Source organism: Scophthalmus maximus, chromosome 5 (assembly GCF_022379125.1).
Source record: "Scophthalmus maximus strain ysfricsl-2021 chromosome 5, ASM2237912v1, whole genome shotgun sequence".
NCBI classification, from domain to species: Eukaryota; Metazoa; Chordata; class Actinopteri; order Pleuronectiformes; family Scophthalmidae; genus Scophthalmus; species Scophthalmus maximus.
Window position 1 is genome coordinate 21,338,342 of NC_061519.1, and position 20,534 is coordinate 21,358,875.

General features: G+C 40.2%; 2 protein-coding genes across 4 annotated transcripts in view; both read left to right on the forward strand.

Moving 5' to 3' along the window:
• Positions 1–15,262, forward strand: part of si:ch211-106h4.4 (MAM and LDL-receptor class A domain-containing protein 1) — a 61,562-nt gene extending 46,300 nt beyond the window's left edge. For all 3 annotated transcript variants that reach the window (XM_035635662.2, XM_035635664.2, XM_035635663.2), the window contains 33 exons: positions 160–250; positions 339–458; positions 727–829; positions 924–1,074; positions 1,218–1,425; positions 2,082–2,205; positions 2,750–2,879; positions 2,989–3,067; positions 3,144–3,299; positions 3,924–4,049; positions 4,141–4,356; positions 4,435–4,554; positions 4,839–5,000; positions 5,121–5,206; positions 5,845–6,012; positions 6,471–6,650; positions 6,764–6,872; positions 7,459–7,581; positions 7,760–7,859; positions 8,033–8,192; positions 8,868–8,982; positions 9,150–9,293; positions 9,683–9,870; positions 10,179–10,344; positions 11,070–11,288; positions 11,798–11,976; positions 12,842–13,079; positions 13,309–13,468; positions 13,555–13,669; positions 14,031–14,151; positions 14,415–14,511; positions 14,608–14,683; positions 14,767–15,262. In XM_035635662.2, the coding sequence (XP_035491555.2) occupies positions 160–250; positions 339–458; positions 727–829; positions 924–1,074; positions 1,218–1,425; positions 2,082–2,205; positions 2,750–2,879; positions 2,989–3,067; positions 3,144–3,299; positions 3,924–4,049; positions 4,141–4,356; positions 4,435–4,554; positions 4,839–5,000; positions 5,121–5,206; positions 5,845–6,012; positions 6,471–6,650; positions 6,764–6,872; positions 7,459–7,581; positions 7,760–7,859; positions 8,033–8,192; positions 8,868–8,982; positions 9,150–9,293; positions 9,683–9,870; positions 10,179–10,344; positions 11,070–11,288; positions 11,798–11,976; positions 12,842–13,079; positions 13,309–13,468; positions 13,555–13,669; positions 14,031–14,151; positions 14,415–14,511; positions 14,608–14,683; positions 14,767–14,868 (4,632 nt within the window). In that variant the 3' untranslated portion in view covers positions 14,869–15,262. The remainder of the gene's footprint in view (positions 1–159; positions 251–338; positions 459–726; positions 830–923; positions 1,075–1,217; positions 1,426–2,081; positions 2,206–2,749; positions 2,880–2,988; positions 3,068–3,143; positions 3,300–3,923; positions 4,050–4,140; positions 4,357–4,434; positions 4,555–4,838; positions 5,001–5,120; positions 5,207–5,844; positions 6,013–6,470; positions 6,651–6,763; positions 6,873–7,458; positions 7,582–7,759; positions 7,860–8,032; positions 8,193–8,867; positions 8,983–9,149; positions 9,294–9,682; positions 9,871–10,178; positions 10,345–11,069; positions 11,289–11,797; positions 11,977–12,841; positions 13,080–13,308; positions 13,469–13,554; positions 13,670–14,030; positions 14,152–14,414; positions 14,512–14,607; positions 14,684–14,766) is intronic.
• A 933-nt stretch (positions 15,263–16,195) lies between these two features.
• On the forward strand, positions 16,196–19,341 carry LOC118311652 (peptidyl-prolyl cis-trans isomerase FKBP1A). The gene is made up of 4 exons (XM_035635672.2): positions 16,196–16,352; positions 16,444–16,491; positions 17,205–17,317; positions 18,125–19,341. Exons 1-4 carry the CDS (start codon positions 16,316–16,318, stop codon positions 18,251–18,253), a joined length of 327 nt encoding a protein of 108 aa, XP_035491565.1. The 5' UTR covers positions 16,196–16,315; the 3' UTR covers positions 18,254–19,341.
• Positions 19,342–20,534: the final 1,193 nt, after the last annotated feature.

Sequence of the window (20,534 nt, forward strand, 5' to 3'; positions counted from 1 at the left end):
TGTACACTTTTTTACGAAATTAATATGATATACATGCGATATACTGTACATTACCGATTAAGATGATGTTTGTTAAAATTACTTGAAAATAGAAACTAACATAAAGTCAAACATATTCACACAATTTCAACACATCCTGTATTCCTCCTCTGTCCACAGATGGTGTTTACTGGGCAAAGAAACACCAACAGCCGAGGATTCATTGCCATTGATGACATTACCATGACAGAGGGGGCCTGCAGTGATCAGAGTCCGTAACTCCGACCCAGCATGGCCTGTTGTTAACAGGAAGTCAGAATATGATGAACAGATTTTCTTTTTTCTTCAAATTTCTTTAGATATGTGTGGATTTGAGTCAAGCTTGTGCGGCTTTGAGAACGATGTCAGTCATCTGGGTCACTGGGGTCGCAAAAGGGGAACAGAACATCACGTGGATCACACCTATGGAACTGAAAATGGTGAGTGGAAAACTGTGGTAGCAGGCAGCACACTGCGAATGAAGGACTGAAAGATTTAAGTGGTAAATCAAACCTATGATACTTAACCTGGTACCCCACAATAAAAAGGTTACATTGCAATATACAGTAAATCAGGGAGCATTAGTCTTTGGATGATCTATAATAATAATAATAATTATAATATATTGGATTTATAAAGCGCTTTTCATGTACCCAAAGCGCGGGAACGCTGGATCTGTTTGCAACTCATGATTTTTCTCTCCCGTAGGTTTCTACGTGACGGTGATGGAAACAAACACTACGCAGACTGAAGTAGCTCAGCTGCTCATGCCAAAGTTGACCTCTGCTACAGAGATGTGTGTTCGCTTCTGGTGAGCCTACTGCTGTCACTGCACATATTAACACACACAACACACGTCATCTGATGCAGATTATAATCTTTGTGTATCAACTGTATTTCTGCAGGTACTGGTTACCCACAGGTTTCTCCAACGGCCTAGCTGTCCATGTGAATCGGGATGGGCAGGAAAGTGATGCCCTTTGGCAACGATCTGAAGTGAACTCTACAGGCTGGGAGGTGGCAGAGGTCACTGTGTCCTCCCCAGGAAAATTCAGTGTATGTTTTGTTTTATTTTTTTATGTCTTTCTGCTCTCTGTAAAGCAAACCTTTGTCTTTCACAGCATAGGACTAAGCTGTACACTGTATTTTTCTGTAATTCCTGTAAGATACCACCTAAAACAGTTGATGTTCCTCACCAGGTGGCATTTAAAGCAGACACTAATTCTGCAGCCAAACTAGATGACATTTCTGTGAGAAATGGGCCCTGCAATCCTCCGGGTAGCTGTGACTTTGAGTCTGGACAGTGCAGCTGGATCAACATCCCCAAAGAAGGTGGACATGACTTGGTGCTGGCCAATGGGGGCTTCCACGGTCCACCTACAGACCACACCACTCAGACCCCAGACGGTACGACATCACATGTATTCAACGTAGTAAGCTTAAAATGGACATGCCACCACTGAAGTAGACATACAGATTGTCACAACAATCCAACAAGCAGGTCTTAGCTTTGATTTAAAATCTAGCAGGTGATTTTGGTCATTTTTCAATCATAACCACAACATTGACAATGTTGTGTATAGATTTAAACCATTAAAAAAGGGAAAATGCGACCAACCTCAGCAAACATTTGAAAGTAAGTTAGATGACAAAGAGGATTAGCTGACCAGCAGCAACTTCCAGTGTTGCAATTAATGATTAATGTTATCAGCTGTTGCGACGATTCAGCTGTCAGTCTTTTACTTATTAACTTCTCTGTTTTTATCCCTGACATGTGTTCTTTTACTGACATCACCTCCTCCCTTCTCCGGGTAAAAGTTTCATGATGTCCTTTCTTGAAAACTTGAAATCAGGACAGTACGTCATCTTATGTGTGAATACTTCATACTGAAAAGATTTACCAGCACTGAAAAGTATTGACAGCTGATCGGTTGTTCTGTTAATCTAACCCTCTATAGTTCACCTATAGACCAACGCAAATGCAAAAATCAAGGACTGCAGATGTTTGCAGTAAACCGTTTTTATTCTTATTATTTTCCATGTTTGTTTTCTTTTGCATGCAGGTTGGTTTTTGTTGAGCTCATCACTGCACCTCAACCACAGCAGTGTAGCACAGGTAGTGTCAGAATGGATCCAACTGAAAGACACCACCTTCTGTTTCACCTTATGGTACTATTTGGATCGCAGGTCAGCAAAAAAGAAAAACCCAAATCACCACCCTTTTCACATCCTACTATATGTGACAATGCAGAGGATGCACTTTATCCTGTTTACCCTGTTTAGTTTCCTCATTGACTTCCTCAGGAAGTGTGGACAAATGTCATTTAGACATGAATCATCTGCTCCACTTTGTGCAAGACCAAGAATATTCAGTGGCAGAGTTCAGTCTTTATACAAGACTTAGTATTAAAAATAAGAGCTTTAACGCCATAACAACTAAATAATGAAAATACATGTGTAAAAGAAACAAACATTTTTGCCCCAGTTCTAACCTGGATGAAAACAAGGAGCAGTGTCGTTTATCAAATGAGTTTTTAGGTCAAAAACATTTTCAGGACTGTCATTTTTTAGTATTGATAGATGTTCAACTTCTGCAAGGATCAGGGGCAAAAATAATTTGAATAATGAGAATTTTGTGAAGTGAACAAAAGCTTTTTTTTAAATGTAACCATAGATAACCATAGCAGTTTTCACATATGAAACAAAAACACATGTGTCTGTTGTTTGTCAGTGACTCCGGGAACCTGCGGGTGTACATGCGTTCAGGGCCATCGCAGGAGGATCTGATGTTCCACAGTAACAGCAGTGGGCACAGCTGGAACAGGCTTTCCCAATCTGTAGAGAGAACCAAACCTTTCCAGGTACTCCAAACTGGTGTCGTGTTTATAACAGAACAATAATAATAATAATTAAAAGAATGGTTATTTTGCTAATGATATTCACTGACTCACTCAAATTCATCACACTCAGCTGCTGATCGAAGTCGAAGCTAACAATAGAGGATTTATTGCCATTGATGACATCAGTCTTACACCCGGGCTTTGTCAAGGTACTGATACTGTTTTCCTATAGTTAATATGTTTAAATAATAAATAATAAAAAATGTAACTTTTCTATTTTCGTAGTGAATGAAACAAGTTTGGGATTTGTGGGTTGCTCATTTGAAAGTGATACATGTGATTGGGAGGACATCAGCGTTGGCCAGTTTCAGTGGGTGAGAGGGAAGAATGCAACTGGGAACATTGGACCCGCTCCGGACCACACACTGGGCACTGGACTGGGTAGGACCACACATTAACCCCTCTTTTACTGACCTCATATACAATGGGACAGGGTAGCAATGATGCCTTTGGCTAATGTTGCCACATCTTTGTTTTACTTAGATTCCTAAATATTAATGCAAAGGCTAGAGATTGATATACACATGTGATATATCATTGTGTTATTCTGTTAAATCAGCTACCATCAACTAAAACATGGTACAAATTTAGATTCAGTGCAATAATTTGTCCCTATGCAAATTAACTGGGTAATAAAAAGGGAGACCAACAATCTTTGTTGCCTTTGCAACTTAACTAAATAATTCCCCTGAGATATAGTGAATGACGAATACATGGACAAATGTAATGTGACGCAAGAAAAACGGCAACAAGAGACATCTTACTGTATATTTGTCTGCATTGCACATTAAGTTGCAATTTAACACCAAATTGGCTCAGTTATTCATGTTTAAGAGACATTACTGTGAGTAGATGTCCCCAATCGTCCCCTTTCTCCCATAACCCTGCTACAACCCCTTATCACAACTGTTCTCCCCATGTTGTCATCTTGATAGATCTGCTACTGCTGCGTATTTTCTGCTGACTACGAAAGAATCCCTGAGGTTTTTATCTGACTCTCCTCAGGTTGGTACATGGCAGTGGAATCTGACCGAGGCGATCAGATAAGCCCTGCTGCCCTGCAGAGTCCCACCATGAAACAGGCCAGTGCAAGCTGCACACTGCACTTCTACTACAACCTGTATGGAGAGGGTACGTTATGCATATGCACGTGTGTGTGTAGCTCATATGGGAGTCAGCTTTTGTATTTCTGCATGAAGTTCTATTCTGCGCACTGTTTCAGACACTGAAGAGCTGAATGTGGTGCTAAAGGAGGGCTCCAGGTCCACTACGCTGTGGTGGCTATCGGGCAGCCAAGGAAATCGGTGGCATCATGGTGAGGTAACGGTTGGTAGAATCCCTGCGCAATTCACCATCCTGTTCAAAGCCTCCAGAACCTTCAACAAGCCCGGACACATGGCCATTGATGACATAGACTTCACAAACTGCACACTGCCTGGTACACTTCCTGCACTATCTGAACTTTCTCCTTTTTTTAAATTTTATTTTTTTAATGAATTAAATATTTCCTACCCAGAGCCCCAGCCCCTATGTCCAGAGAGTATGTTCATGTGCAACAACAGTGTGTGTGTTGACCACAACCAAGTGTGTGACTTCAGCGATGACTGTGGGGACTGGTCTGATGAGAGCAACTGTGGTGAGATATACAAGAGACAATAGTAGTTGGTGAGCCTGGTACAGTACATCCATACATAGTGCCAGCAAATTATTATATATACAGTATATATATATATATATATATATATATATATATATATGTTTTCTATACGTAAATCTTTACAGCACCTTTCCTTTAATGAAAATAGAATTATATTTGATCTGAAAATGACCAAGTCTGTATTCCGTATTCACAGGTTAATCTTCTTGAGTGCCAGTTTATAATTTGCAGTAATGGTCTTCTTTCACAAAAAAAATATATAGAGCAAGATGGCGTGGCGGGGAGCTGCAGCTTCGAACGTGGTCTGTGTTCCTGGGGAGAGAATGATGTGGACACACCTGGAAACGAGTGGACGCTTCACAAAGGACTGGAAGCTTGGCCCGACCATGGGCCTCCAAGGGATCACACCCAAAACTCTGCTGCAGGTATTAGACTCTCTGAGCCTCTTTGCAAGGGGTTTTGACAACATGGTTAATATCCTCCATTTGACTCTTCTGTAATCAGTGATGCTATACTTTAACTTTCTGCATTTTGTAATTACACAGGTCACTATGTAATACCTGGGCGAGCTAAGAAGGGCCAGACTTCAGAGATTCTCTCCAAAACTTTACTAGGCAGCTTGAACTGCACTGTGAGTATGTTGATCAAATGGATTTTTTTTTACAAAAAATGAACCATCTTGGTTTTTTTGGACAATAATATAATACACAACAAAATCATCATCCAAAGTGGGTCGAAACTATTTTCTTACAATAAGAATACCCAGACCTTTACTATATTTTTGATAACAGCATCTGTTTGGAGGTTTAAGAAAGGCTCAGAATAGAAGGTAATAGCACATATTTGGGGACAATGCAGCTCCTCTAACAGCTGTTAGAGGTCAGTCTGTTTTCATGTCCTCCACGGGTGGCATCATGACATGTTGGCAAAAAGCATAGAAATAGAAACAGTGAAATGGTGATGTAGTAAAATTTCGGACGTGAATGTCTTATCAATCTATCTATTTCCCTCTCCTTACCAAGTACAGCACGAATAAAAACTTCGGTCGAGCTTCTGATAATATTATTGCCATACCTTGCTGCATATGTGAATATTATACAGTTTTCAGTATCTACTGTATCTCATGCTTATCTCTGCAGTATAACGGTGCAGTACATCATTAACCACCCCGGCAGGTCGATCACAGTTCACAAGGCTATTTTAACAAACACTATCAACTTGTTTTTCTATGTTCACCTCACAGTTTGTTTTGTGCTACTTTCTATGTAGGTGAGGTTCTTCTTCTTCAGCCTGGACGATGCTACAGCCAAACTTACTGCCCAGTCCAGGACACGGGGGTCCGGTGTTGACGACAGACTGTTATGGCTCAGGGAAAACGCACAGAGCTACAGCTGGCAGAGAGCAGTGGTCACGTTCTCCTCGTCAGCCAACAGCAAGGTCAGTGAGGACACAGTTTAGTTTATAACAGATGGAGGCTTTATGCAACCAAGGTCTCATTTATGAACATGTTCTCAGATTGTTTACCCTGTCAAATGAGCAAGTAATCATTAAGCGAGATTTTAAGATTCAATGGTATTTATACCTTGATAGATGCAGAAATTAGATTTGGTTTAAACATTTTGATATTTTCTGTAAATTCTATTTTGATTTTCGCACCAAAATTACGAAGTTGGGATTTCATCCTAAGAACATGTAAAACAAGAAGACGGTGAATGCCCTCAGTTATAGTTTAAGTATCTGTAGATGGATGCACTCTCCTGTTAGTCACTTGCACAATATTTGGCTTTGACTGTACCATGGTACTTTAATTATGGTGGGTTTTATCAATGATGTCTAACTGTAAGAATAATCAGTAGAAACAAGGTCGGACTGACAGGTTTATCTGAATGCCTTAGATTGTCTTCAGTTATGAGCATGGGAACAGTCGCAGAGGCCTGGTTGCACTAGACGACATATCTTTCTCCAAAGAGTGTGTATTCGACCCTGACGACAACCGGCTCCCTGATACGTCGCCCACCTCTTCACCACCTACGACCTCTAACACACCAACATCTGAACAAATCAACCCCTGTCAGGTAAACAACTCGGACACATTAACAGTCGCTATTCTGTGAAGCTTGAAAGTATTTCATACAACAAGTCTATGAAAAAAATAAATGGCTTATGTTTCCTGTCTTTGGTGCTGCAGGATAATGAGTTTTTCTGTTGGAAATCAGCGGAAAAAGTCTGTATTCTGGCTCCCTTTCAATGTGATTATCATCCAGACTGCCCCCAGGGGGAGGACGAGCATGGCTGTGGTGAGAGCTGCATTTTGCATCGATCTTAAACGTTCTGTTGAGACCTGCAGTAAACTGGACAAGTGGTTTAATCAGCAGGCAGATAGATGGGAGGTAGAAAGGCCTGGTAAAGGGGATTCAAAGATGAACTGTTACGATTTTGGTGGTCGGAGGTCAACATAACTTGTTTATTGCTATAACTCAAAAATTCAAAAGGTTTACAAAATTTCTAATACATTTTTATTTTCGAAAGAGGGAAGTAAATTATATTTTCTCACATGATAATACAACAACATTGTTTTAAAAAGGCAAAACAAAGATTTGTATAAACTTTATTTAATGTCTGTGTCAGCCATGGAGTTGTCAATCTGCCCGACAACAAGACCATGTTCTTTTAAAACATCAAATCTATTAAACCATATTAGCAACAGAATACATGACCTTTACTCTTGGATAAAAATAAATGTTCCTTGGAGCAAAAAATGGCACAAAAGTAAATCGTGAATTGTCTTTTTTTTAAATCTGTGATTCATGAACCAGTGAAGTCAAGTCCCCCTCCCCCCCCTTTTCGCAGCAGTTCTGCTCATGCCAGTTGTTGTTTTTTTAGGTCCGTGCACATTTGAGAGTGATCAGTGCCGATGGACTGACACTAGTGAAGGACAGAACAAGTGGCAGAGACAGAAAGCCAGCAACGACAGCAGGCCAACAACCGATCATACTACAGACACAGGTGACTTTAGTGGCTTAGTTATTAAGTGACTGATTGATTTTATGGATCCAAAGGGAAAATAAATTCAGGTGATATCATGCTGAAGTAGCATAGTTCTCAAATGAACGTAATTAAGCAGTCAAATCATCAAGTTAAAGAGTGAACTTTGTTGATTCAGGATGTTATCCCTTGTTCTCAGGCTACTACATGAGAGTGAATTTCAGTCAGAGGTCCACACAGAGTGAGGCCCAGCTCCAGAGTCCCCCACTCCCCCCTTCATCCCAATACTGCCAGATTCTGTGAGTGATTGCCACGGCATTGAATGCCACATCTGTCCCCCCTAATGTCTGAAAACTATGTGATTTGATACAGAGTTGTATGAATTGCTTAATGCTCCCCCCTCGTTCTACCACCTAACTGTCTTCCCAATCCAACACTCTCCCCTTCTTCCTTCCTTCTTTCCTAAACCCAGGTTTCACTTCCACATCAGTGCTGAGAGTGCTGGGTCACTCAGAGTGCTTATGCAGCAAGCTGAGGGGAGTGAAGCAATCCTGTGGTCACGGAGTCACAACACTGTCTCCCATTGGACTGCAGAGTCTCTTCTTCTTGGCCTGCACCAGCAGCCTTATAAGGTGTGTGCTCATGTCTCCACCAAACAGTTAAATCTTTACACCAGGGACACAGAAATGTGCATATCATTTTTTTTTAAAGCCTGAAGAAATGAGTGGAGAAACATTACAAATAAGAGCAAATGCTTACATACAGGGCATGAAGAGTCACTGTATGCTGTGACATTCACAAGTCTTCAACCCAACTAAATATATGACATAGGAGATTTGGGATTATTGTTTTTTCCTTGAATATGTCGCCCATCTATATATTTACTTGCATGGAGATCTAATAAATATATGTGTAAGTGAATTTGGAAAATATAAAAATAATACACTTTCCATTTGTTGCAGAATATATTGAGTAATGTAAATATTTTGTATTTTGCTAAATGGAATATATCAGACTGTGATTTATAAATCAAATTATGTACAATCCCATATCACATATGTATTGGTATGTTAAAAAAATAAAAAATATATAAAATGTATATAAAAAATTATCCAGACATGCAGTATTCCTGTTATATTACTGTCACAACCTGGCTTATAAGGCCACGACAAATAGGGAGTGTCAGTAGTTATTTTGAAATTATATCCAAATACTGCATCGCTGTTCCGTCAGTAGAGTGAATTTCAGTGTTTCTTTTGTTTTCATTGATACTAATCCTGCATTTATGTGATCATTCCTATTCACAGGTTTTGTTTAGTAGCACGAATAAAGCGACTCAGGAGGCCACAACCAGTGGAGGTCACATTTTTGCTGTGGATGATATCTCTTTTCTAAACTGTGAAAAATCCTACAGACCACCAGGTAAATAAAGTTTTAATCAACATTACATGTGAGTTTAAGTTGGATAAGAAGCAGTGATATGAGTGTTTACGTCACGTATCATCCCAAATCCATAATTCTAACGTTTAATCCGACAGCTACTATCGATGACGTTTGGCTAATTTTCAAATTGTGTCTTCCCCCCTCAGCTCTGTCTGCATATAGCTGTTCTTTTGAAGCTGGTCTGTGTATTTGGGTGCAGGGGGCTGAAGATGAGTTGGACTGGCTCAGCACGTCTGGTCCTACTGAAACCCCCAACACCGGGCCTGCAGGAGACCACACTACCGGCAAAGGTCCTAACTAATAAAAATATTAAAATATTTGTACAAGCAATCCTAAAAATAATGCAAATAACTAAATGCTTTTTTTTTTTTTTGCACCTATTGATTATATTGAGTTCTAAAAGTGCATCATTGCCTATGTTGAGGAACCTTTAAACTTTTGCCACTGTGGCCACAAATAATAAATAAAAGAAATGAAGACAGAAAACTAACTTTGTAATGTCACTTATATCCTCATACTCGAAATACCAGAACAAGCAAGGTTGTGTCAGGGGTTGCAAGATTAATCTAAGGGGATCACACAATGATTTTTATTGGGTCCAGAAAAAGAACAAAAAAACTTCTAAAATACTGGATAAGTTCATCAATTGCAGGGAATAATGTTGTATGTTCTTTGACAGGAAAATACCTTTATATCAAGAGTTCCGCACCAAGTGTGAAGGGGAACGTGGCCCAGCTGAAGTCTGCACTGCTGCCACCTGCTGGGGAAAAAGGATACTGTCTCACATTTTGGTACCACATGTTTGGAACTACTGTGGGCTCTTTGAAGATGTATCTACACTCAGCTGATCAATTGAAGAAAACACTGGTAGAACATGCATACACTAGTTCTTTTCTTTATCTATGTTTATTTTTTGTCATCTAAATTGCTGCATGAATAGAGATGATAGAGAAGGAAAACGGCTGTGAAGCTGATTGAGAAATATTTGTGGATGTTTCCATTGCATTTTCTCTCTGTTATTATACTTTTCAAAAAATTGTGAAATGCCCATTGCAAAATAGCATGAATGCATGGCATAGTGAGTGCAAGTTGCACAGTTTGCATACCATGGTGTCGCAAAAACCTCCTCACATCCTCATTGTAACGAGTGAATCATCCTCCACTCTTTCCTGTAGGTGTGGCAAAAGTCGAGAAATCAAGGGGATGAGTGGCTGCTGGTGCAGAGCCACGTGATGCTGCAGAAAGTCCACCAAGTGGTTCTGGAGGCTACAGTTGGAGGAGAGGCGGGGGACATCGCCATTGATGACATCTCCCTTGTCAGTGGACCATGTCCTGCCTCTGGTAACAAGGCTGACGCTGGAGATGAACACTTTTTTATCACAGATGATAGATTATTTTGACTACTACTGCTAACTTTGAAGTGCTTTGTCAACAAAGTGATTCTGTATGTAACCATCAGTAAAAGACTGAGTAGAAGAATGAAAAAAAGAGGGAGTCAAGGCTTCCTCCTCTACTTGTCCTAAATGACAAGAATGTTGTGGAAAAAAAGGATGAAAAAATCTCTTGTGTTTTCTTATCAACTTAATCTGTGTGTGAATGAGACAAATTCAGAAACACCTGTTGGTTTTGGTGTTTTTCACAGAATTATTACAATTAAAATGAAGGATAATTAGTGGATGTTACATTTCCTGACACTGCAGAGACAAATTATTAATAAACTAAAGGAAGATATTTTAAAAGAGCAGGGCAGAATCAGGCAGAGGTGAACAGAGATAGTTGCATGTGAACAACATACACATGTAACTAAAGTACAGTAACCAAGCAGCTTTTAGTGACAGCTTGCATTGATGTGATCAATCAAAGATCCTTTTTCATCACAAATGATGATGCATCTGGGGCTTTCAAGGTCTTCAAAGAAAACAATCTAACAAATAGAAGAGGGACAGAGTTCACTCCCCATCACACGTTCCACTTATGTTAGGTTCACAGTATTTTAGAGATACCGATTTACTTCCTTCATGCATGCCCACGTGTTTTCTAATGCATTCCGAAATACCATCTTGTAGATTTGTGTGACTTCGAGGAGGGGAGTTGTAACTGGCAGCAGCACACCACTGATGACTTTGACTGGGTCAGAGACTCGGGCTCCACTCCCAACACCAACACCGGACCAGACACCGACCACACCACCAACACAGCCGCGGGCCATTACTACCACCTGCCCTCCTCCGCTGCCGACCTCGCCGGCCAGAGAGCTGCAATGTCTTCACCACTGTACCCTGCAGGTCAGAGAGTCACCAGTATGTCCTGCACTGTCGCCTGAACGTTTCCTCTGAGGCCTACAAGCTATAAAAGCAACATTATGGTGCCATAGGTTGTACAATAGTGAGAAAGTTCAAATGTCAGATTGAGAATTGGCTCTGAAGAGCCAACATTAATGCGGATAGTATATTCCTCCAGGAGGTGAGCCACAAAGAGACAAAAGAGCTCAGAGAGATTTGTTGAACGTTTTAATAGGAAAGACATTTGAATGTTGTATGATTTTAGACATTTGTAGCATCTTGCAAAGGACCTTCTTACTCTGCTTATTATATTGATCCGTGGTTGATTTCATTTTATGTGACTGATCTGACCCGATCTGCTGGCCAATTTTATCTCTATAAATAAAAAACTAATCATTTGACATCCAAGCCATCTAAAGTTTGGAGATAAAAGGTGAACAGTGACAATATTATGCTGATGTGGACATTCAGTGTGATATACTTAAATCACATTTGATATGGGTTTGCTTCAGGAAAAGGAGCCTGTATGCAGCTGTGGTACCACATGCGTGGCAAAGGCATGGGGACGCTGAATGTTTACCAGCAGAGTGAAGAAGGGAAGGAAGCTCTGATTTTCTCTCAGACAGGAGACCAGGGCGGGCTGTGGAGGCTCGCTCAGGCTTCACTTCTGCCTCGGGTTCAGCCGTTCAGGGTGAGTCACAGAGATCCGCCCACGACGGCTCCGTAACACAGAGTCACTCTGGGGAAAAGAGATAGACACTGGTGAGAGGTAACAACTCTTACTCAGGTACTTGTGCTTAACTACAATCTTTAGTTATTTGCACTTTAAGTGAGTATTTCCATTTTATGCTCCTTTGTACTTCTATTCCACAAAATTTCAGAGTCAAGTATTTGTGCTTCACTACATTTACTTGGCCGCTATAGTTACTAGTGACTTTGCAGAGGACACTTATGCAGTATGCATCGTTGTACATTGAATAAAACTACCCCTAAATATATAAAGTTATTTGATTTAGCTCCAACTCAACTGGATATACTTTAACATTACAATGCTGTAACTAAATATTTTCACACTGAAGTATTGGTAATTTTACTCAAGCCAAGGATGCGAGTATTTCTTCCAGCACTTTACATTTATGCAATTCAAAATATCATCTAAAATGTGTCCCATATTGTTTCAAGATGTGTAAACAACATTGGGAACTTTAAAGCCGACGTCAGTTAGGACTAATTATCTCTTGTAAATGGTCGGGTCTTCTTAATTACTGATATATTTGTTCAGTACAAAGCAGAAAAAAGTATATTTTCCTTCAGCACATTTAACTGAAAGTACCCGTATGGAGATCTGGGTCCAGCAGACTTCTAAGAGTTAATTTGGGTGAACTGATCCTTAAACAGCCCATGCTCTTAATATAACTCAAATCAGATGTTTATATAGTGCTAGACTGTCCATTAAAATGACACTAATATACATCTAAAAAGACTAAGATCATGTCTAAAACTCATTTCAAATGTTGTGAATGCAGCCGTTTCCATCACTACACGCTGTGTTTCAGATCGTGGTGGAAGGTGTGAAGGCTGGCCCCACTCAGGAGGCAGACATGGCTTTTGATGATGTGCAGCTGACGGAGGCTCAGTGTCCTCCTCCTGGATTTTGTGACTTTGAGATCAACATGTGTAGCTGGAGCAACCTGGGCGGAGGAGTCGACCAGGGCGACTGGCTCCGCGGCAGAGGGGCCTCTCCGAATCCGAACACCGGACCCAGTCTCGATCACACCACCAACTCGAAGCATGGTTGGTAACAATTTACATAATTCATGGATCTTAGTCTACGTAGCGACAAAAAGACAAAGTCTGTCTGGGCTGCACTCAGTATGCAGGTGAGATATCTGCAGGATGGTCGCTTTAATGCTATATACCACCTGTCTTTCACTATGATGTCGTGATATTAACTATTTCATATGAGAGCCGTTCCTGTTTCATTTATTTATATTCAGGAGTGGTCTTGCAATGTTTCCACCAGGTTACTATCTGTATGTGGACAGCTCAGTGGGTGAGTGGGGAGACTCGACCTTCCTAGTCAGTGATGTGTTCCAGAAGTCCATTAGAGGGCACTGTCTCACCTTCTGGTACCACATGTATGGCAGCCATGTTGGGACTCTCAGAGTTTACATAAATGACAGGTAACTAGCTGCAACATTAACACCGAGTGTGTTTTGATTGACATCTACAGTAGCTTGAATTCAATTGGTGATGTTCCTTCCTGTAGAAAAATGCAAACTGGTGGCAACGAGGAAGGGATTCTGAAGTGGATTGATTCAGGAAACAAGGGAGACAAGTGGCAGATGGCTCGTGTGTCGTTAAAACACGAAGAAGCATTCTGGGTAATTATGGACTCCTGATAGTCATTCAGATAGAGTTTGTATGGACAAGCTTTTCTTTTCTTGTTTCAGTTTGACATGTTTAAATAACCTCAATAGACAATCAGCTATAAGTTCATAAAATCTAACTTAAAATTGCATTCAAAGAGAGAAACAGCCTTTAAATCTTGAATTTTTATAGTTTTTTAATCAACTTTTTTTTAATAAACCAGCATTTGGTCAAGAGCAAAATGTATGATCTGACTAAATATAGAGGAACTTTTTTCAACACGTTTTTTTTCTTTTTCTTCTGTCTTTCTTGATAATTATGTATGTCCAGAGTTTTTTATTTTTTTTGAAAAGGCCCTTTTATTTGTTGTCACAGTTGGTGTTTGTGTACCAGAGGGGGATGAATACAGGTGGGGATGTTGCTCTCGATGACATCACTATCTTCCCCGGCAGCTGCTACCCAGATCCCCCCATCGGCCCTCCTGATGATGACAACGGTAACTTGAAACCCTCCTCAACTGCTTCAGCTGAGCTTCTTTCATATTTACTCAGCTGCAATGACTGTATTAAAGATGCATTGTAATTTATAAAAAAAACTGAATGTTGGGCATCTTATTCTTCAACAAATACAAATGTTTGAAAAACCTAGTCTATAAAGTCCTCACGTAAATGCTTTAGAGTAATTGATTTTTATGGGAACTGCATTGTACAAATAAAGGCATGCAATACATTCGAGACTGTGATGTTTCTTTGTCTCCAGATATGTTGTCCTTGGGCCTCGCAGTTGGTCTGACTCTGCTGGCTGGAGTCTGCCTCTCCATCTTCCTCCTTGTGCTGAACAGGAAACACAGAATGATGTAAAAACATGAATTATTGACATAATGTTCATAATAACACTGAGGAATGATCATTTTTATATGCTGTCGGCTGACATTTCTGCTTGTGTGTCTAAGAAACCAGCCGACAATGATGAACAGCGATGTGATTGACAAGAACTCAGCGTTGGACCTGTTTGACTGTAAAATAGATGTAAGTAACCAGGGTTTGATAACAAAGCATGTTGTATTGACTCGAAAAAACTCAGATGATAAAGGGTGTTTTTTTCTTCCTAGGGCACACAACACGGAGCTGAATCTGACCTTTGCTTTGCCAACAAGCTGTGGGATCTGTCACCACATGCAACTGAAGTCAGCATGTGTTCATCTGATGCTTAGACCAGATTAATAATTAGAATGAAACAAATAAACCATAAGCAGTGTGTAAGTTGTAACTGTATGGCATTGTGCTGAGAAAAATGAATACGGCATCAGTAACACTTTAATACAGACTACTGGAGTACTTTTCATAACTTGCAAATACTTCCAAGCAGAGTAACGAACCCCTTGATTAAGCAATAATAACTAATTATTACAAAATGGAATATCATGTGCTAACTTTTCTTACATTGATCATGCTATTGCTGTGTAGCCTGAAGAAATACATGAACATAAATTTCAGGTTTGTGTCTGAGACTGTTCCTGTTAAACTATTATCCAGTGGTGTAGCACAGAACAACATATGATGTATGCATGTATATAATACACACAACATTAAAACATTAAACCCAAACTTGTTGTAATGTTGTAGTGGATCATTTTAGTTACAAAGCAACAATTTGTTTGTTGTTCAATCTTAATCGTCACTAGTTACTGAGGTAGCAATTTTGAGAATAAAGTCGAACTAAATCAGAGAAAGATTTTCTTTTGCATTTCGAGAATAAAGTTGAAATGTCGAGAATGAAGTCAATTCATCTGGTCCGACAAGTCCAGTTGGAAGAAGAGAATGATAATAAATAATAATGTGCTGTATTTGTATCGCCGTTTTCTTAACAAAGTTACAGCATGCTTCACAAAAGGATTAACATATTAAATAAGTTTAATTTTAACAAATTTAAATTTACACAGATGAAAGCTTTTTTTAGATAATGTTTTAAGAAGAGATTTAAAAGCAGTAATAGATGTATTAAGTCTATACTCAGTTGACAGGCCCGTCCTGCAAGAGCACGATCGCCTTGAGTCACCAACTGGGCTCTGGGAACGACTTAAAAAGATCACTATCAGCTGCTCTAAGATGGCGCCCAGGCTCAATTGAGAGCTCATGCGAGCTGCCAGTGTTCAATCTTTACAAGCTTGTGAGGTTTTTCCCTTTTGAACAGATCTGAACAGCTTTCAGCTCAATCTCTTTAAAGACCTAACACTGATTACCACACTTCTGTGCTAAAAGAGAGCGAACTTGTTACTAAAACTGATTCTAAAGTTCAATTTCCACCACAAGGCATTTTGTGTCATAACACTGGTATTTTTGATAAATTCTTGAGCAGTTCAACTTTAATCTCGATATGATTTTTAAAAAAATCTCTTCTGGTTTTCTACGACATTATTCTCGAAATGCAAAAGGGGGGGGGGGGGATTTCTTCCTCTTTTTTAATTTTTTCCCCCCTCAACAGTACGATCCTCACTCCACAAGGTGGCGGTAATGCACCGACTATTGTTCGCCAACCGGAAGGGAAAAAAACACCAAGCGAAGAAGAGGAAGAAGAAGGCGAAGCAGAGGGAGACGGAGGAGAAGAAGAAAGTCCAGCTACACGAAGTGTGAGAAAGCGACGGCTACACGGAGAGAACAATGGGAGTTCATGTCGAAACACTAAAACCCGGCGACGGTGAGGGTTTTTATATAATTCAATGTGTCGAAACGTTAACCTTATTATTCCCTTAAAAAACACTTTTAACCCGTCCGTTTTCTCCCCGCAGGAAGGAGTTTCCCGCAGAAGGGATGTGATGTCCAGGTGCACTACGTTGGTAAGACATGGAGGTTACTCGACTCGCCCGATGTAGAAAGCGTTATGCTCACAAAGATAAGCTCTTTAAATAGAACTAAAACATATTTGTGTGTTTATTTGATCGTTAGGGATTTGAGCCCACTCGCCGTCGCCGCGGGGTTCAGAGGAGGAGACCGACGGGGGCTCGCTAACGGGAAGCTAACGTTACCGTCTCGAATTAGCTCCATGCTAGCTCGGCGTGGCTCGTGATTGGATCGCCTCGCTGTGTTTAAAAAAAAGACATGCTAACTAGCAGCTAGCACGAGCGCTCGCTGGGTCACACGATGCGGATCATGTCTGAAGACACTCTGTCAGCAGGTCGGCGGCCCGGGCCTGGTGTAGCAGCTCGTCTTCGTTTTACAGCCTGTGTTGCTAAGCTAACGCGATGCTAACGCGATGCTAACGCGATGCTAACGCGAGCGGCGGTGTGTAGCCTCGACGCGAAGGCGTCGAAGGGAAAGCGTTTCACACACATTCTGCTCTCTAATCGTCCGACTGTTCGTTTAACTGTTTGAGATCAACGTGTGCACCGACTTTTGTATGTCACTCTCGCGTCACGTTGTGTGAAGCGCCACAATCTCACCAGCGTTAATATTTATTTATTTATTTATTTATGCTAATTGTCTGGCCATAATCTATCAAGTGCCGTTAAAATGTTTTGTTGTTGTTGTTGCTGCTGCTGCTGCTGCACAGGAAGACTGACAAACGGAGAGAAGTTCGACTCCTCCAGGGACCGGGGGAAGCCCTTCAACTTCAAGATTGGCCAGAACCAAGTCATTCGTGGTTGGGATGAAGGTGTCGCTCAGGTGAGGAAAGGACCTGTAAAGGGGCATTTCACTGATTTTATATACCCATTCATATCAGTTGACTTGCTACTCAGGCTGTGCAAAAATCAAAACATGGGTGAAGCATCAAATTTCAAGTGCAAGACTTTTGAGCTGGAATAATATGATGCCAGTTGTGCAAATTAAAATATGGAGCAATATGGATTTTTTGGGGCCAATATCGATATTAGGGGGTACAAGATTCCCAATATGGATACATCGGCCTATATATGTGTGTATTTTTAAATGTCAATGATTCCTAAGATGTTGTTAACAAACCTTTACGACAGAAATGTAATTGAGGCTTGATATTTTAGTTTAATCATAAATAACTGTAAATTGGAAAAAAATGCAACCAAATAAAGAGAAGTTGAATAAAGAAAATAAACACTTTTTTTAACTAACATGTTAACATAAATGCACATTGAAAGGCTCATATCGGTCGGGCTCTGAACACATCGGCCGATACAGATATGTTTGTGAAAGGCTTATATCGTCCAACCCATATGTCGGTCGGGCTCTATTAAAAATATAGGTAATGCATACAGCTTTGGACTGTCCATACCAGAGGCTTTAACTAAAGAGAGAACTGACATCCACCAATGATAATAAATTATCCTTAAGTTTCAGGACAGACCAGAGGGGACAACTTAGATATTAATTTGCTCTGAGATGCAATCAGAGGTCACATTAATGTTTCTTCAGGGTGGGAAATGTAGAATCTTGTGCTCGGTTTTAAAACCACATTCTTCCCCTTTAATGTAACTTTCTCTTCGCATCCCTCCACAGATGAGCGTCGGCCAGGTGGCGAGGCTGACCTGCACGCCAGACTACGCGTACGGCGCCAGCGGATACCCGCCCGTCATCCCACCCAACGCCACTCTCGTCTTTGAAGTGGAGCTTCTCAGATGTAATTAAGCTGATGGTTGCTATTCAGTTTCTATTTTTTTTTTTTCATTACGCCCACGTCCCTTTCACAAATAACTGCTTAATTAAAGGTGCTGTGAGATGCATTTTATATACATGGATAAATCATTGTAGAAGTAATTTTGATATCCTGGTATAAAAGAAACAATTGACAGAACAATCATGCTCATGCTGGTGGTGTAGTTGCCTCCAAGATTAAAGGACCTTAAAGGAATGGCACATTATAGGAAAATCGTGAGTCATATAATATCATGTCTTGCCTCCATCCAAAAGGCCAAAGTGTCAGAATGACGTGGTTCTAAGGGGAGTTATGTGCCATACTGTTTCTTAACCGTCCGCGGTAACAGACAGTTCAGGCTAACAGCCCAGTTAACCTGCTGCCGTCTGTAGCCTCATATTTACCATACAGACAAGAGCGGTATTGAGCTCATCATGTCCTGTAGCTCCCGGCAGGAAAGCGTCATCTAAATGTGAAATTATTCAAACGTGTTAAGTAAACATCCAGGATTTATTTGGCCTTTCGTTTTTTGTATTTAGCTGTGAAATAGCACAAACTATCTTAATGTAATGGGAGAAAAAAAAGAGGAAAAACAGTGGCACTTGATGCATGTCGGGGAGGCCAAGTGTTTATCCCAATGTCTCAAGAGTGGTATTGATGATGATGATTTTTTTTAATGTTAAAAATGCTCATGCAACACCTTTTTAATAAAAAGCTTATTTGTTTTTTCCCCTCCAGCATGAATTTATCCTTCGGTAGATGCATTGATTTGGCAGCTTAAAACCTTGACACGATGAAACTAGATGTTTTGTATGTGGCTTGTGATTTAATTTGTTTTTCCATCATTACACATGTTGCCGTTTATGATATTAAGAACATATTTTGAAACCAGATCCTTATACTCTTACTCTTGAGTCTGTCAAGCTTTTGGCCTGAAGTGCTCTTGTATAATATCATGATTAATTTCTTTTACCTTTTTTTTCTTCCCCTTGCTGTTTTAATTCGTTACTGTATTGTCCATTAGAAATGGTCTTTTCTGTGGGTATTGCATTCATGCATTAAAAACAAACAGTATACTGTATGAACGTTTCCTTCGTGCTCTCATATCACACTTGATACACCGCTATTCATACGAGGACATTTATTTTAGGTCTACTTGGAGAGACGAACAAACGTGAGACAAATGATGCTCAGCAATTTAACGTTTATTTAGCTTGCGAATTGGGAAATTATTTTCTTTTCCAGGCGGCGCAACTTGTTTGTAAGACATTGATGTAGAACCAAACACTGTGTTTGTGCTTTTAGTGTCGTTCTGATTCTGGCAGCATTTGTTTGAAGATGTCGCCAAAACAGGCACCAAACAGACCGCAGCCGTCTGCACCTAAATATTGATAAAACACGCCCAGTGGTGGAGAGTAAGTACAGATTTTAGGTACATGTAATTTACTTGACTATTAATACAGCTCTACGCTTTTTATTAGAGGTCTGAGGCAAATATTGTACGTTATGACTTGTGGTAGAAAACCTTGTGAGCTAGAGTGAAGGAGGTTTCAAAAGACATGATTGTTTAAGCAGAAGCCTTTTATTTTCAGATTTATGGAAAAATGGCAGCTACATGTTAATTAAACCTAGTTTACACGTGGTGGTCCTGTATCTTTATTATATTGGACAATCATATCTGAACGTTTGTTCATGTTTCTGGCTTTAACAAGCAAAAAGTAACAACATGGATCAAAGTAAAAATAAAAAACCTAACAAACGACATCTAGCGGACGAAACTGGAACTACATCTACTTTTGCCTTCGCTCGCTCCTGTAATCTGGTAATCTCTATCACACGCTGAGATTGAACATTTACGTGTGGCCACATTCAATTTAACTGGCAACAATTTGCATCCTTATCTCATTGTATTTTTAATTAGAATATAGAGATGTTGCATTGGCCCTTAAAGTGTTGATTCTGACTGGATTATTCAGGTAAAAAAAATAGGTAAAAATGTTTATCCGGTGTAATGAACATCATTTCTAAGTAACCAGACTGTTTCTGCACTGGTGGAAAATAGGTAAAATAGAGAAAGAAACGACCGGAATTCAGACACCGTATATTAAACTAACAATAATTGATGCTTGAGCTCCCCTAAAAAAGGCATATAGTATGTACCCACACGTTGGGTTATAATAATGAAAATTACGACAGCGCCTGAAGGCAGCGTCCCTGCGGGTCGAGGGCTCCTCACCAGTTGCGCTTCATTCCGCCGCAGACTGAACTGGCGCA

What these genes read in the sequence shown, in the direction of transcription:
- LOC118311652 (XM_035635672.2), top strand. Translation starts at nt 16,316, where the DNA reads ATGGGAGTTCATGTCGAAACACTAAAACCCGGCGACG. An exon ending in AACACTAAAACCCGGCGACG is followed by an intron (nt 16,353 to 16,443) that starts GTGAGGGTTTTT and finishes TTCTCCCCGCAG; the next exon opens with GAAGGAGTTTCCCGCAGAAG. An exon ending in GGGATGAAGGTGTCGCTCAG is followed by an intron (nt 17,318 to 18,124) that starts GTGAGGAAAGGA and finishes ATCCCTCCACAG; the next exon opens with ATGAGCGTCGGCCAGGTGGC.